The sequence below is a fragment of the Coffea eugenioides genome, chromosome 9, assembly GCF_003713205.1.
Source record: "Coffea eugenioides isolate CCC68of chromosome 9, Ceug_1.0, whole genome shotgun sequence".
Taxonomy (NCBI): domain Eukaryota; kingdom Viridiplantae; phylum Streptophyta; class Magnoliopsida; order Gentianales; family Rubiaceae; genus Coffea; species Coffea eugenioides.
Genome location: NC_040043.1, coordinates 3,311,768 through 3,330,190, shown reverse-complemented (window position 1 = coordinate 3,330,190; position 18,423 = coordinate 3,311,768). Strand labels below are relative to the sequence as shown.

Here is an 18,423-nt window from a genome sequence, read left to right as displayed (position 1 = left end):
ACGTACCGTAGGATTTTTTTTCTTTCTATAATTGTCTATTTGCCATGATCAAAAAGGTTGTTTATTGGTAATTTGTTACTTGATTAATGGAAATGATTTACCAAAATTGGAAATTGTACATATTGATTTAGATGTATGGGTGATCAAGGGGCCATGCCAACTTCCAAAATAGGAATAAAGATCACTTTACCAGCTGTAACTTGTGCAGAAAACCAAAAACAAACGTTTCATTACGAAAAAAGAAGATTTGTTTTCAAATTTTCACTCATATAGTTCAATATGCCATCACTAATTATTTCTTTTTTGTTTTTAAGAAAGAATTAGTATGATTTTAAATGTTTTTGAAAAAAAAAAATCAATTACTTGTTTGTTGGCAATTGGCACCCTATATGTTTGTTAGCATTTGGAAAAGAACGACAATAATATCGATTGGATTATTCTCTATTTGGAAAAGCACGACAATAGTTGATTTCATTGTAATATACCTCAAAGGCTAAGGACAGCAACGGTGATGAAACAAAAGAAAGCATAACGTGTTATGAAGAATCCAAGAATCCAAGAATCCAAACCAATGCTAACTTCTAATTAATGGTGGTATTTGCTTAAATGTGCATTGTAGATTTATCAAAGAATGAATATAAGTTACATACCATAAGAAGGATCTACAATGAAATTACTAGATGTAAATGATTCTTAATATTGTTGCCTGGTGCTCAAATTAAGGCCAAACAGCAAACCATTGTTTCGTTCTTTGCTGCTATGTTCTGTTGTTTAACGCATCATTGTTACTTCATTGGTAAGACGCTTCGTCGATGACTAAATAGGTTACGATTTGAATCATCAAGAGAAGGTTAAATGAAGAATATCTAATAATCCTCTCTTGAAAAGTGGGCTCAAAAAAAAAGACCGTTAGAACGTGTAGTTTACCAGATGTTTATTCTTGGTATTGGGTCTCCTAACTCCAACCATTAACTGAGTGTTGTGGTCGTGATGCAAAATTATTTCAAAAAAAAAAAAAACCATTGAAAGTAGAGAAATGTCATAGGCGCAATAATTAAACGAGACATTGCACCAGCAAGAACGTGAGACTTGAAGAAGGCGTCAAAATGATAGTACATAAAAGTTTAAAGAAAGAAAGAATAATGGGCATTCCAAGCCAAGGCAAAGCACTGGTTTCGTTTTGAAGGGAATTGGCAAAAAAAAAATTGTGTGATTTGTTTCTTCTGCCCTCTTCGGGTGTGTTTTCTTACCTAATTCCCCCAATCTTCCCCTCCCTGCGAACCTTTTACCTAATTCCCCAATCGTCCCTCCATGTCAACTCCCCACATGTTGCGTTACACCTACATCAATCGCCACATGGTTTGACCGACTAATCTTTTCAAATACTTCACATCTGTGCAAGCAAGGGGCAGGACGTGGCGCCAACTGATTACACCTTTCTCTCTGTTGCAGTGAAAATCTTGACAAAAGAACAATAATATAGTCATATATGGGGATAATTGCAGAAACCTCTCCTAAGGTTTCCGACACTAGCACTTATCTCCCCTGTGGTTTAAAAAATAGCATTGACCTGCCTTGAACTTATTGATTCTTTGCATGTGCAGTCCAAGCTAGAAAAAGTGCCATTCAATTATTATTTTAAGGAGTGAAATGAAAATTTTGTTCCATATTTGCTAACAAAATATTGTGAAAATTTACCTTTATACCCTAATTATTTGGAGAAACCTAATGAACAAATTTTGCAAAAGAAACCTTATTTCTTGTCAACAAATTAAGTAACTAATTAAACCACCTGTAAGTGTTACTTTCACATTTTAATTTATGTTAAATACAAAACCTACTACTTTCCTTTTCGTAAAAATATTAGTGTAACACTTTTTGAATTATACTGACAAATATTCATGTATTTAACATAAATTAAATGATTCAGAATAAAATGTCCATAAATAGCTAGTACTTTGTTCATGTAATGAGGAAACTCATAAAGAACTGATATGTTATGGGCAATTTCTTTTTTTTACCTTCGCGTATTTAATTTATGTTAAATACAGAACCTATCAGTTTTCCTTTCGTAAAAATATTAGTGCAACACTTTTTCAATTTTAGTTACAAACATTTATGTATTTAACATAAATTAAATGATTCAAAATAAAATGCCCATAAAGAGCTGATACTTTATTCATGTAATAGAAGAAAGCCATAAAGAATTAATACTTTATGGGCCAATTCTTTTTTTTTTTAAATATTTAATAATCTACCGGTTTTCTTTTTGTAAGAATATTACTGTAATATTTTTTGAATTTTACTTACAAACATTGATGTATTTATTATAAATTAAATGTTTGAGAGTAAAATGCCCCTAAAGAATTGGTACTTTAAATGGGTAATGTCTATTTGTCCATAAACTATACCCCTTAAAGTTTATTATTTGTTAATTGATTTGTAGTGCTATGTCATTCCTTTACTAATACTCTACTTGGCATGTAGCACAAAAGACAAATCTGGCACAAATTTCTCATCTCATTCCCTAAAACAATATTTTAATGACACTTGTTCTAGTCTGAACCAAATATGCAAAGAATCAGTAAGTTCAAGGGAGGTCAGTACTATTTCTAAACCACAGGGAAGGTGTGTTTTAGTGTCAGAAACCTCCCTTGAGGTTTCTGCAATTTTCCCTAATATATATTAAAAAAAAAAGAAACAAAGTAGAAGCACCTTTCATCACGCCCATAATCTTTGGGACTTCTGATCACTGGCGTCCGACCGAGCAGCTGATGGGAGCTCTGAATCATATAGTAGTACTAAATTATCCCAATTTTCTCAGGGATCCGATTCACATGATGTATAGGTGTTATTCACGTTGCCAACATTAAAGACAGAGTCAATTTAGATAGTCATGATTTGCATGAAAGTTTCATCAGTTACCATTGGTAAACCAGCAGCAATTACTAGAATTTTCTTGAAGTTGGTTTAGCTCTCCTTACTTTGCCAATACAGAGGTCAGGAGCCAAGGCCAATAATAGCTTTGCCATTTGTGCGATTCCATGCACGCCTCTAATCATGCACAAAAGCAACGCATGATAAACAGCAAAAGGATCTCTCCTTCTTCTTCTCCTCCTTTTTTTTCCCTTGAAATGAGCGATGTCGACAAAAGAATAGCTTTATTTATTTGACCATTATTATCAAAATTGCACTGATTAATTAATACATGGACTGATTTACAACAAACCAACCTAAAGCTACAAATAGCTACGCATGTAAATATTGATAGGAAACTCCACTAATCTGCTGTTTCCAGCAGAAAAAGCTACAGGATGCAAAATCTGCAGCATTTCTTTTCCTACTATACATCTACCACCAGGCATTGTGCTGGCGCTGCTGGCGCTGCTGGAGGTTTCACTTTCACAAGCACCGTGACTCCTTCACATTTGATCCAGTGAGACATCGCACAAGGATAATTGAGAAGTATGAGGTTCCATTCCCGAGGCAGCTTAGCTCCATGTGTGCACTCGAAATGAAGGCGAAGAGACTACCTTTGCCCAACCTTCACCTTTTTAGCATCTAAGATAACATTCAAAATTTTTCCAGGAACATATATTCTCTTCTTAACTTTTTGCCCGTCCAAGAACTTGGACAGTCTTGAATCTTGAGAAGCTAACCTAAAAGCATCCTCCTCTGAACATTCTTTTTCAACCTCTATTGTACCCCTTGTTTTCCCATTGATCTGGACAGGTAGGACAAGAGTGGATTCTTTCAAGTACTCAGGGTTGGCCTGCAATTTGAAGATAGAATTCAATCAAAGGCTCAACATGACAATATTATCCTGTTCATGATCTAGTCTATGCATGTCTCAGTACATTAGAAATTGCTGTACATGTTATGTTATCTTTTCCCTGAGCAAACTCTTCAGCTTTCTTTAATATTCTTCAACTGTAAATCATAATATGGAGTTTTATTGGTCTTGACAAGCATCAAAGAAAGAAAATGCTGAACAAAAGAACACAAAAACATCTAGAATTAGGTAAGGGATGGCAGCCTTAACAAACAAGAAAGGAGATCACAATTAGTGAGAATTAGATAGTAATATGGCTATTAACTGTACCAGGCACCTATATAAACATTCAATGCTTCAGAAGCGTTAGTGATTTTCTTCAACAAAACTCTCCACTGCTACCATTTGCTTTCTTTACATTCATTTTCCTTTTAAAGAATCTTTCTCTAAATTGTGGTCATTTTGGATACAAGGTGATTTTTTATTTTTTGCAGCCAAGAGCTTTTGTATCTATGTTGGAAAAACTGAAAGGGAATAAGTTAGCTGTTAAGTGATATTCGGACATTTTTTGCTAACCAGATAAAAAATTATTCTGTTGAGACCAGTCTCATATTTGGCTGCTCACAGCAGATCTCAAATGCATTACATATATGTATAGGGATGACAAGATATATGGTCGCATGAATTGCTGCATCAATTGAACAATTACAAGAACAAACAAAAGAAATACTGTGGTGCGATAAGCACCTGCAACAGGAGTCTGGTGGGGCTAGGGGATCACGAGACTGAGAACCCTAGCCACAGAAAACTGTATTTGAAGAAACATGCCCATACCTTGGGAAAAGGCTCATGGGCAAGGGAATTTGAATGACCCAGACGAGACCACAGCTCCTCGGCCATGTGAGGTGCATATGGCGAAAGCAGCAAAACAAATGCTTCAGCAGTTGATCTTGGAAGTTTCTTCCACTAGAAACAAATTTTAAAATTTGCAAACAGATAATCTATTCAGTAAATGCGTTGAAACCTAAGTGCAAGTAAAATGGTTCTCCTAATAATAACCATTCCATATCAACTGACATCATCTTGACATCAATGCTTAAAATCTGCTTAAAGGAAATAAGGTTCTCATTGCAAAATAGAAAAGAAATCACAGATAGGTTAAAGAAGCTAATAGAAAATCGTTAAAAGAGAAAATGAGCAGGGAAAAGAGTAAAATAATTGAAAAAGTTGAGAATTTGTTCAACAGTTTTGACCAGTTCAGGATTCTTTTTACCAGTACTTAGTCTCGTTGATTTTGTAGTACAACACAGATAAAATCGGGAAGGTTCATTCTAAAACCAGTCGAAGAGGTAACTACACCATGAATTTGAAAATTTGTCTTCCAATTTCCTTCTTCAATTCAAGGATACAAGTCCTGCCTGATATGGGAGTGACCATTTTCTAAAGCTTAGTTTGTTATGAAAAAGAAAAATGAGAGAGAGAGAGAGAGAGAGAGAGAGAGACCTTATATGCAGCATTAATGAACTCCATCATTGCAGAAATTCCTGTGTTGAACCGTGTTGCTTCAATTTCTTCTGTTACCTGTAGCATGAAACCAGTTTATAAATAGACAAAGTAAACATAAAGAGCAAATGCAATCACATGAGCCCATCAGATGCTGCAAGGAAGAAAAGCTTTAGATTGACAAGAAATAATACATTTATTGTTAACCATAGAACCTGCAATCTACAAAAGAAAAGGGATATACAAACTATGAATAGCAGAAGCCGATCCAAAATTTTGATAAATCTACCTTATCAATGCATTTATGAAGAGATCGAAGTTGGTCTGTAGAAGGTTCCTCATCAAGTGCTACTGTTCCATCTTTAAATTCACCACTGGGTGATGGTGAACCAACAATTAATCTCCAAGCTCTTGCCAAAAAACGATGGACCCCTTCAATACCACTAGTATTCCATGGTTTAGAGTCACTGAAATGTGAAAAAATTATGATGTAAAGAAAGAAAAGAATAATCAGAAACTCACTTCTAAAGAATTAATAGCAAGAGTTCATTCTAAAAAAAAACCAAAAAGGAGTGAAGGAAGCTACCGTAATGGGCCCATAAACATTTCATACAACCGAAGAGAATCTGCACCATACTCAGAAACAACATCATCAGGATTTATGACATTTCCCCTACTTTTACTCATCTTGTGAGCTCGTGCAATTAACCGAATAGTCGGATTGTCTTTAAGAACATAAGAGTCGCCAGATTTTCTAACCTACATCAGCAAAGAATACAAGGCATGTTAAGCTGGGTGTAACTGCATGCATGATAAACTATATACAAACTACTCTCAAGAGAATTAGAGGGGAAAGCAGAAAGAGTTTGGAGGAAGAGAAAATGCTGCAAACATTACCTAATATGTCAAGTTTGGCTGAGGATTAAAGCCATTTCAAATATAGTCACACACAAAAAAAGAACACAATGAAACTAATCCCAAAAAGGCCGACAAGGTGAAAGGAAGCGAAAAGGAGGATGAAGCCACAAAAAGTTACCCTTGTTCACAAACACAGGTAAGCATGCATCAATGACAGCACAGGAATAATTACCCAAAAATTCAGAATATGCAAACGAAAGTACCTCATCCTCAGGGACTCTTTCTTGACTAAGCTCAGTCAACTCATCAACAATATCTGCAGATATCAAGTTCCCATCTGGATCTCTGTATGCAATATATTCAACCTGCAACGCAAAACAATAAACTATTTGCTACAGGAAGATGCATAATCTTTTATGATTACATTTCACTTACTTCTCCAAGGATGATGCCCTGATTTATGACACATTGGAAGGGTTCCTTCTTTGACACTACTCCAATGTCATAAAGAACCTGAAAGAAAACAACAATAATTCAAAAGGTACAGTCAAATATCCTCCTATTACAAGGATACAATCAGCATTAAGCTCTAATTTACTACTTCCTATGTTTAAGAGTTTTAGACAGCTCTGGTCATGGAAGTTTATAACAAAATTAACAACCATCTACACTACACTTGAATTTGTTTGAGTTTTACCTAACCTTGTCATCATCCTAAAACAAAGGTTGGCTCACACAAAAATGATTAATAGTGATGATAACCAGTTTCCTAGAAATAGAATATTCCTCATTTCTTTTGGGTGTGTACCAATTGATAAATGTGAAGGATGATATGAGCTGGTAATGAAATGTGATGGGTGCAGCTCTTCACTATTGTGGAAGTTGCTGTAGGACTTATATTCAAGCAAAGCTTGGCGGTACAAACCTTGTGCCAGAAACGGGCATAGAGTAAGTGAAGAACTGCATGCTCAGCACCACCAACATAAACATCAACTGGGCTCCAATATCTGAAAAGCAAAAGATGATTGAAAAGGGCAACATAATATTTCTTTAAAAAAGGAACTGGTAGGAAAATAAACTATAGTCAAATTTAGAGCTTACACTTCTTTTGCTTTATCTACCAGCATTTTGGAATTTTTAGGATCCATAAATCTCAGGTAGTACCTGGAAATTATTAACAAAGGTATAAAGTTTACAATCTATAAAAGATGGTGAAGACCATAGAACAACTTTGTCAAGAGTGCAGACAAGAATATCAAGTGGATATGATTACGCTTTTTACAACTCAGTAATCAGTTTGTGATTCTGATTCAATCTGGTTTGCGTCCATACATAAGAGAACTTGGGATACAAAGCCAATGATATGAGAAGATGAATTAGCAGCTTAAAAGTGAAAACTGTACTGTAGAAAACACACTTGACTAGAAAAAATGATGCCGTACCAACCAACAATGCTTACAGCAAAATGATGGTATTATACAAGACATAATGCCAAAAAATATAAATATTATCTGTATTTAGAGCTAAGATACTAACTTCTGTTTATTTTGAATAGCAATCAAATCATGATGAAAAATGAAGCCTTCATATGACAATAATGTGATAAAACTCCTCCAACCACAGATAGTTTATTCTAGCCTGATATCAAATCAGCAGACAAAAGTTAACTTTGCCCATTCCCAATTTTCCTCTGTTTTGCTGTATTTCCTATGAAACCCCTAGATAACTTGGACAAATGTACTTTTCCCAAGAAAACTTCATATGCCATTTTTATCTCATGTACAGAATTTTTAAGGAGGAATGGAGCAAGTGAAGAAAATTTTTGTACAACAAAGGGCAACAAATACAGATACTTAAGCTAATTAACCACAAATTACCAGCATGAACCAGCCCATTGTGGCATAGTGTTTGTCTCACGTTCAGCAGGTTTCCCTGACAAAGGATCAAAAGTTTTAACCTGAAACCAACCAGTCAGATAAGGCATGAAAATATTAGTCAAGGACGTAAAAACAACCTTACCACTAGGAAAACAGAAGGAAGTTGGAACAAAGAAAATACATGGCTAACTTCGGTTTTGAGGTTTATAACTTCAATTAGAGCTCATTCTCAATGAAGATGTTGGGCAAACAATCTCCAAATGTATCCAGATATTTCCTATGAATATAACTAAGAAATGGTCCCAACAACCCAAATAACAACTCAATTATTGTTATAAAGCTAAACATACCCAAGATGCTGCTTTTGACAGCGGTGGTTCACCTGAACCAGTTGGAGTAAAATCATCCAACTCTGGAAGGGTAATAGGCAGCTCTGTCTCAGGAAGAGGAACAGTTTCACCAGTTTCACCCAAAAAGATAACTGGAATAGGCTCCCCCCAATAACGTTGTCGGGCAAAAAGCCAGTCCCTCAACTTGTAATTAACCTAAGAAAAGTAAAATTTGTTAAAAAAAGAACCGTCTTTGCTAAACAACGCATGTAAAAGAAATGCCCTCCTCCATGAGTTGCAACTTGCATCTTACATAGAGCTAGCATTCCTTCTAAGAAAATGATCAACTTAAATTTTATCTTGTAGAGGCAACATAATGAAGTCCCTTGCCTGTGACTCTAGAGCAGATTATCTACTCCAAAGAGTATCTTAAACCTAAAGGCAAGCCATGCTCTTTTGAAGCACAATCTAAAAATTTGGAATGCAAATGCACGAGGAACTTTACATCTCTGTGACAAAAAGACATACCTTTCTCTTTCCGTTCCCACTTTTCTCAAGCCACTTGGTAACTTCAGAAGCAGCTTCTTTGTTTGACAAGCCATTGATGTCAAGCCCTGTGGTCAAATTTGATGAATTTATCACAGTACCATCACCAGAATATGCTTTGTCAAAACTGCTAATATTCTGATCATTTGGCATCACAACTCCACAAATTGGAAGGTTATACTTTGAAGCAAATTCATGGTCCCGCATGTCATGAGCAGGTACAGCCATTATTGCTCCAGTCCCATAGCTGCATGAATTTGTATACTCTTCATTAAAACTTAAAACAGTAAATTATTCCTAAGTTGACAATTTAATCAGCTAATGCACCTCACAATCAATTCTAGAGATCTGGTTGGCACTGCAAGTGCATCTAAAACATTCCCAAGAAGTTAAAAAGAATAGGACCCAAAAAGCTAGAAAAATTCAATACACACCTTCCTAAAACATAATCAGCAATCCAAATTGGAATAGCCTCTCCAGTAGCTGGATTTCTTGCATAACAACCAGTAAACACCCCTGTTTTTTCCTTTTGAAGTTCTGTCCTTTCAAGATCACTCTTTCTAGCAGCAAGTTCTTTATATTCTTCCACCTATAATTGATGACATTCCTCTTTTTTATAACCACATCAGGCAAGCACTGGAGGATAAGTCAAAATTAATGCATTAACATACGTGTTTGCTTTGGGCCTCAGATACCATTGATGACAATAAGATATGCTCAGGTGCCAGGACTAAATAGCTGCACAGCAAGAATAGCCATAAGGGTATGATAGTTGTTTCAAACACTGGTCAAAAACAGAATTGAACAATCATAGACATACGTTGCCCCAAAAATGGTATCAGGTCTGGTCGTGTAAACTACAATTTTTATATCTGTTTGCTGCCCATCCGTGTCCATCACATGAAATTCCACTTCTGCACCTTCTGACCTCCCTATCCAGTTCCTTTGCATTTCCTTAATGCTTTCAGGCCAGTCAAGATCATTTAGATCTTCAAGAAGACTGTCAGCATATGCAGTAATCCTCAGCATCCATTGCCGCATAGGCTGCTTGGTAATAAACAAGTAACTGTAAAATCATAAAACCATCCAATAAAAAAGATAAGGAAAAAAAATAGAAGTCAAAGATAGATAACTCAATGCGGAAACATATAGAGCAAACATACCTTTCTAATAACTGGATGACCCCCTCGTTCACTCACACCATCCACCACTTCTTCATTAGCCAATACAGTACCAAGTGCAGGACACCAGTTTACGGGAACTTCAGCCTATAAAATTGGAAGACTGTAAACATATCTTCAAATAAGCACGAAACAGAATTTTGATCATGGAGGTATACCTGATATGCCAATCCTCTTTTCAAAAGTTGCAAAAATATCCATTGTGTCCATTTATAGTAGTCCGGTTCTGTTGTAGAAATCTCACGGTCCCAATCATATGAGAAACCTAATGACCTAAGCTGGAAAAAGGCACAGACGTCAGTGCGTGTAATCACATTTATGTATTTGGCCTAGAACAGTAATATGCATAAAGATCATTCAAAGACGAAAGAATATGCTATTCAGCTACAAAGGATCTAACAACTGAATGGAAAATTCTCAAGTCTACTCAGTTTGTGTAGACTATTTTTTAGTTTAAATATAGTTTCAGAAACCGTATGCTGAAAAAAAATACCCGACCATTAATTGGTCTGCAAAACATCTAGATAACAAAAAAAAAAATCCACAGAACAACAGAATCAAGGGCAGAATATCATCATTATGTACTGTGATTCAGCATCTGAGAGCAAGCATTTTTTCTCCAGGTCAGTCATAAGTATGTGTTTTTAATCTCGATGATTCATTAACTTAAATACACATCCAGTTAAATAACGCCTACTAAAAGAAGAGATTTACTATCCATTTTACAAGAGAATCGGTAACAACAACGAATCTAGAAGTCAATATTAAAAAACTTGAATAAAGCATGATAACCATGGAAAAGGCCTTTATCAAGCAGACTATGAATCAACAGGGTTCTCAAATAACCTGGGAACGAAAGTGCTCAATATTTCTTAATGTCGTGATTTTTGGGTGTGTTCCAGTCTGTCAAACACAAGCAAACAAGAGTTACAATATTAATAACCCTTCACAGCCTAATAGCCAATTGTGCCGACATGTTCACGAATTTGCTAATCAACCTGGATTGCATATTGTTCTGCGGGTAAACCAAAAGCATCCCATCCCATTGGATGCAAAACATTGAACCCCTGCATTCGCTTAAACCTAGCAAGGATATCCGTGGCAGTGTATCCAAGAGGATGGCCAACATGTAAACCAGCTCCGCTGTAACAATGATTTAATCAGAGACAGAACCACCATCTCAACAAGGCAGGTCACAGAATTTGTCACCTTAGTCAAAATCAAAATTTCTGTTGCCAAGGAACATTATTTGGAGTAACGCCATTACAAACTTAGCCCCATAGTTGTTAAAATTTTTCAAAGTTCACGCCTTTACTCACATTCAATTCTACTCTATGAAAAACAGGAATACAATAGATACGTTTCAAAATAAAGATAGAGAAAACACCGTGTAAAAGTTCCAGCTAGTTTAGGCTCTAGGAAGGTCCAACTTCAGACAATATTAGACCTGCTTGGAAGATATCTTCAAAGAAAAAATCCATTTTTCTTTTTTATATAGCAACCTTACAGTAGCTTCCTCATGCATTTGAAGAAGAATTACCTTTCAACGCATACAGAAAGTCAGCTTCTTTCTCTTTTTTTTTTTTTGGCGAATTTGAATGACTTCTATTTAAGAAACAAAATAAACTTTCTTTCTGCATACAGCAAAGAATGACATAATTACAGAGTCACACAGCATATCCAGGAGCATTTCCAGAGGAGAAAAGGCTTAAAAAAGTGTGAGAAAGATTGGACCTTGGATAAGGGAACATGTCAAGAACATAGTACTTAGGCTTGGTAGTGTCAAGATCATCATGTGGGGTTCTAAAAGTTTTGTGCTCCTCCCAATATCGCTGCCACTTGGGCTCTATTTCATGAAATGGGTAGGCTTTCACTCTCTTATTATTACTGGGTCTCTCCTCTTCTTCGTCAGTACTTAAAGAACTGCTGATAGTACCAGTAGAATTGATACAACTGGAAATTCTAAGTGGGAAACGAAGGGAAGTGGGTCGTCGACGGTGAAGGGGTGGCAGGCGATGAGAGTATAGGAGGATGGTACGGCGCGACAGTGGAGGAGAATGAGTTAGTGGGAGTGTAGGAAGGAGAGTGGAGGTGTGAAATTGGGTGTACATCCTTGGGCTTTTGAGGGGCTAACTGAGGAAGAGGAGGGAGTGTTGGTTTCCAGTAGTTAAGGATAGGAGAGGAGGTGCCATTGGTTCAAGCTTAGGACAAATTGTGGTTTTTGAAGCGATTTTAGACAAAGGCGTGGTCTTCCAACCGGAATTTCTTACTTGCTACTTTAACATTTTTTGTAACAGTATTACTTTCAAAATTCTAATGCATAAGCTAAACTGTAAGATTACATTTTTTGTATTCGAGACTTTTGTTTTGTGTTAGTATTTAACTTCGTGAGATTATCGAATTAAATATATTTTTTAGTACTTTTTTTTTCCCCATGATTTCCAATCCAGTGAAATATTTTAGGATTATATGCTAAAAAATGTAGAATTCTTTCGTTCATGCGAGGTTTCTGGTTTAACTCACAAATTATTTCTTTATTTTTATTATTAGAAGGTTTTGAACTTCTCTTAAAATAAATTATTATAATAATTAACAAAATGATAAGTATGGATGTGCATTCATTTTCTTCTTAAAATGATCAATTAAATTCCTCGTAATTCATGAGTTCATCGAACTACTTATTTCAAATACTTGAACTATTAAATTATATATTTAAATTAATATGAGTACATGTATATTTGGTTTTGTATTACCTATGACAGAAAGCCTTACTTGTAACCTTAAAAGAATGATTGAATCAACATAAATATTCTCTCTCTACTATTCTTATCTCTACTTATAGTAGTAGAGACAACAAAAATGAAGTTCTTTTCTATTTGGGATAATTTTGGGATCTCTCTTATGGTTCCTTATGATATCGCTTAGTTTTTGTAGTTGGTAGAATCAGGGGATTAAATCAAATGAATGCAAATCTTCAACAATCATTCGAGGAAATGAAACTCCTCGAATGTCATCAGTGCATATACTAATACTACTAACAGAACCGGGGAGGAGGGAACAGGTGCAAAACAAAATCCTCCTCTTGCTGAGCTCCTAGTTTAGCCAACTCATCTGCACACCTGTTTGATTCTCTGAATACATGTTTAAACTTCACTTGCGGAATCTGCTGGACAAATGCTCTGCAATCAAATCAGTAGTGACTTTAAAGTCAGATTCAACAATAACGTGTGCGCGAATTTTTTTCTCAATTGCAATGTGAATTCCATCTCCAGTCGCCCAAGCCTCGGCATCCATGTACCTGTATGATCACGAAACACCCCACCAGCACCAGCTGCCCCAAGATTACCTTTTGAGGAGCCATCGGTGTTTAGCTTCATGAAGGCCATCCGTGTTTCCCTTCAGGATTACCAATATGGGCAATTGTGAGTTTAGGTGGTCATGCTGCGAATATAAATGCCTTCAGTATGGGCCTCTACAACCTCTACCACTACTCCTGTAATTGCAGAGTACCCTTCGTGGTGTGAATCATTGATAAAAAGATAAGGATGGAAATATCATTCTTTTCCTATTTTATAGGAAGTATATTTTGTTAAATTGACATTGGAATGAACTCAAGATCATTTCCTGTCCCGTAAGAAGTGATATGATGATATCTAATTAGTTTAGGTCTGTCTTTCTCCATCATGATTCTAGCTCAATCCCTATCCCATAAGTGGTGAATTCAAGTTAGTTGTCTGACTTGCTCCGCTCCATCAGGATTCTAGCTTTAATTTTAGCATGCCTGTGGAGAGCGTAACGTGTTGTCAGTTGTGTACTAGTTGTGCTTTAATGTAATTTTTCCTTCTCATTATGCTAATCGTGCTTCGAAGTCTTCGCATTTTTCTCACGTCATTGGTATTTGACGCATGCCTAAAAGAAGACCAAGAGATTGGATTGCAGTTGGGGATGCAACTCAGCCAAATTCGTCCACTGAATAGGGATATTCTAACTGTTAAAACCCTTAGACACGCACTACAGGGCTATTGTTTGGATAGGAGATTATTTGGAAAAAAAAACTACGCTGAACAATACGTATAAAAACTATTAGTAATTGAATGTTGTGTTTATGATACAAATTAAATAATATATAAATTTATTTTTTCAAATTATGATAGAAACATCCGTTAATACATTTAGTATTCATCTAACCTATTATATATATAACCAATTTCTCTAAAAGAAGTTGGTCATCACATGTATTGTGGAGTGGGAGGTCAAGGGTTCAAATCTTAGATCCCATCAGTGTGCCACTATATGTGATTTCTTTTAAATCCATATATAATCAATTTCTCTAGAAGAAGTTGGCCATCATATGTATTGTGGAGTGGGAGATCAAGGGTTCAAACCTTACCTTCCATCAGTGTGTCACTATATATATGGCTTCTTCTAAATCCATACAGGTGATATCTAAATTAGACAAATCGAATTATGATATCCAAATTCTTTTTCTTGGATAAAATGAAAAGGGTAATTTTGTTAATCCACAATTATATGTGAAGCCCTAGAGCACTCTCCTTTCAAATATAAAAGGACAATTCCAAGGGGTTGCATCATTCAGCATCACAAGAAAAGGTGAGGTAGTGCTGGAGAAGCAGGAAGAGCAAAAGTTACACGAGTATCGATACTAAGGATGGCCGCTCAAGGCAGGGTTTTGGTCTTGGTCAGTCGTATGATGGCAGGGTGGGTCGTTTCTTTCCCGGCCATTGCATCGTATTCTTGTGGTCGGATTCAACCGGATCCCTTACTTATAGCACAATAGCCCACAAATTTACCCTTTTTTTTTTATTGCTAGCACTATCAGGGTTGTTCGCTTTCCTGGTGATGCAGCCATGGATAAACACCTTTGAGAAGGATGGAGGAGTAATTTTCTTTCTTTAATTATTGGAGGCAATCAAAGCTAGAAGAGCAGTGAATTGGTTGCAAGTACTTCTTTTGCCCAGGTTTTCTCTTTTTTTTTTTCTTTTTAATATTTATATAACAACACATCTTTGCCAAGTTTTACTTTTATTTTATTTTTCTTTTTTTTTCTTGTGAAGTATAATAACCCATATTTTATACTGATGCTAACTCATAGCTATGGTTAAACTAAGTGTATTTAGATAAAAAAATTATTTAAAATAATTATTGAATAAATCTTTTCTACACTGACGGTGTATACACTATCATCGTTGGACTCATGACATGTGTACAAAAGTTAAATTTCAAATTCAAGTTTTGCATAGTTGTCATTCATCCAACGCTGATAATGTATACACCATCAGTGTAGAAAAGATAAATCCATAATTATTATAATACTTTTTATGATGTGATATATGTGACATAAGAATGATGTTAAAAATAAAAATTATAATTTTGATGCAAGCAAATAATCAGTCCGTTTCAATGATAAGTTTTTTGAATATTTGTAATGTAATAAATTTTATTCTAACTTAAGTGTTGAAGAAGTTGTTTCACTTATACATCGTTTGGGAGTTTAGATTTCAAAGGAATAGAAAAGAAAGGAAGGGAAAGGTGGACTTTCCTCCGTTTGGGACATTTAAGTGAGACAGAAAAGAAAAGAAATGAACGGATCTTGAAGGGAAGCCAAGCGCTGCTACAGTGCAAAATTTTTTCTGACCAAAACGGGCGAAAAGCGAAGGAAAACTGATGGAAGCTTACAAAATTTTTTCAAATTGCCCATTTTATCTTCACAAAGGTATTGGATAAAATTTTATTGACATATATATCCAAAATTATTCCATTTCTTTCCAGAACTTCCAAACAACATTAAAATCTCTTCTTTTCTTTTCTTATCCTTTCTTTTCTCTCATAACTTAACATTTCTCTCCTTTTCTTTTCTATCCCCAACTCACAAACTAGCTGTTAGAAAAATTGTATATTTGAAGGTTGAAAAAAAAAATTTCTTTCTCCTTTTCTTTTTCTTTTTTTTTCTTCTTCTCCCTCCTTCCACACCACCACACCTTTTCCATCCCCCTTCCCACCGTCACTTGCCACCACCATCTCACCTCTCTCTCTCTCTCTCTCTCTCTCTCTCTCTCTCTCTCTCTCTCTCTCTCTCTCTCTCTCTCTCTCCTTCCTTCCTTTCTCTTCTTGCCCTTTTCCTCGCCTCCCAAAGCAAAGTTGGCAACCAACTAGCATTTAGGGGTCAAAACTAGTAAATATGTATACCTAAGTAACATTAGGGGCCATAGCGATCGACTGGATTTAGAGGCAAAACTAGTAAATATTTCTACAATAATAAAACAGGAGCGAGAAGAGAAGTTTAGTTTGGCGTAAATAATTAAGTATCATTTTTTGTAATTCTAATTTTATTTTTCAAATTAACTATTAACCAATAAATGTACATATCTGTAAAACTTATTTGCTTAACTACTGATATATTACAATTTCTTAAATTACACAATTGCAAAACTACTTTTTCACGATTATAAACTCCTTCTGATCCAATTATATATCAAATTAAACTGCCAAACATGACAACCAAATATCTTCATGTTTACTTCTAAATTCTTACTCCATAAAAAGTCTTTTCTATTGACCATGATAAAGTAGTTCTCTTGTTATTGTACCATTATTATACCACTATTGGTTTTGGATATCCTTAGTACATTTTACTGGGAGAGAGATCTTTCATAAATCAATATTTTTTGTCTTTCATTTTTCCCTTTTAACATGATATTTCTTTAGTCTTGCATTTTCTTTTTCTTTTCATCAATCTATTTATCTAATTCGAATAATTAATACTCACTCCGTTCAATTGAAAGTGTCCTACTTTTCTTTTTTTGATTGTCTCAAAATATTTGTCATGTTTGATATTTCTAATTATTTTATACTCTAAAATTCACCTTATACCCCTTCATTAATGAGGCATAAAGATAAATGTGATGGGATTGTTTCTACTCATTTTGATCAGCACATGATTAAGGGTAAAAGTGAAACAAAACAAAAAAATTTTTGATGGAGTATACCGTACATAAAAAGCATATATTTCCAAACATGACTAAATATATGGAACAAAGGGAGTAATATTTTTGAACGAATTGCACATGCATCGAGTATTTCTCGATAGCTAGTTTTTTACATTTTTTTATGAAAAGTATAAGGATAAAGTCTAATAGCTATAACGTTTAATGCTCAAATCTAGGATTTCTTTTTTTAGGAGTTAACTGTCAACAAGTTATGAGTGATCACATTTTGATAGGATCTGAAAAAGATTCCTAAAATCTTGGGAGCGACAAAATTTAAATCTATAATGATATAGACGAAGACAAGTAGATATTAAAAGATTTCTAAAAATTTTATATGCTTTTGTTTTGATTGTAATTTTCCACATAAAAAAATTTTACATTTTTCATAAACACATTATGAGTGATCACATTTTGATAGGATCTGAAAAAGATTTCTAAAATCCTGGGAGGGACAAAATTTAAATCTATAATAACACAAGCGAAAACTAGTAGAAATTAAAGGATTTCTAAAAATTTTATATGGCTTTGTTTTGATCGTAATTTTTCACAGAAAAAAATTTACGTTTTCCTTGAACACATTTTTCAATTATCTTTTTTAATAAAAATTCCTAAAAATAGCAATCCAAACTAGAAGTTAGGTTGCTCCAATAATATCAATCAGAGTGAGCATTTGAGCTACCCAAGTGTTGGAAATAAATCGAGCTAGCTCGCAAGCAACTTGCTAGCAGGCTCATTAAACGCTTGATGCTCGGGAGCTGGCTTGTTAAATGTATTATTTGTGAGTTTCTAGCTAGTCATTAAATGCTTGAGCTAAGCTCAGTATAACATCAAGCTTTGCTCAAGCCTTCAAGTCAAGTGCCTCATAATATTTTTCGAAAAATATTAAATGTGTTTTTTATTTGGTATTGACTCAGTTCAAACTCAAACTTTATTATTTTTGAACTTGAGTACAAGCTCAAGTTTTATGCTAAGAACACGATTAAGCTTGAACTCAACCACAAGCTTAGTAAAATTGGACTCCAGCATGAAGGAATGGCAACGGGGTGGATTTGGGGTGGGGAGCCTTCCCCGTTGCCTACTACTTGCTCCCGCCCTCAACCCTGCTCCTTCCTTCCCTTGCTCTGCCCCGCCCCAGCCCCATCCCGCTTCCCTTGCAAGTTTAATAAAAATTTGTCAAATAATTTAATTATAGTCAAATTTAGTAAATAATTAAGTACTAAAATATCAACACATCACTAAATCATTATCCATTGTAATTTTACAATTGAAATTTATAAAAAAAATCAAAAAAATTACTTAAATACATTCCAACATGATGAACAAATACAACTAAAGTAGTCAAGTTTTCAC

The 18,423-nt window shown here is 35.0% G+C and overlaps 1 protein-coding gene across 1 annotated transcript; it reads right to left on the bottom strand.

The window, feature by feature from the left end:
• Positions 1-3,144: 3,144 nt before the first annotated feature.
• On the bottom strand, positions 3,145-12,216 carry LOC113783533 (leucine--tRNA ligase, chloroplastic/mitochondrial). The gene is made up of 20 exons (XM_027329691.1): positions 11,801-12,216; positions 11,065-11,209; positions 10,913-10,969; positions 10,225-10,344; positions 10,049-10,153; positions 9,706-9,929; positions 9,557-9,623; positions 9,320-9,474; positions 8,868-9,132; positions 8,361-8,555; positions 8,011-8,090; positions 7,235-7,297; positions 7,059-7,140; positions 6,569-6,646; positions 6,397-6,498; positions 5,862-6,034; positions 5,565-5,742; positions 5,276-5,353; positions 4,607-4,738; positions 3,145-3,772 (listed from the first exon to the last, which is right to left on the bottom strand). The coding sequence occupies exons 1-20, from the start codon at positions 12,175-12,177 to the stop codon at positions 3,530-3,532; spliced, it is 2,919 nt and encodes a 972-aa protein (XP_027185492.1). The 5' UTR covers positions 12,178-12,216; the 3' UTR covers positions 3,145-3,529.
• Positions 12,217-18,423: the final 6,207 nt, after the last annotated feature.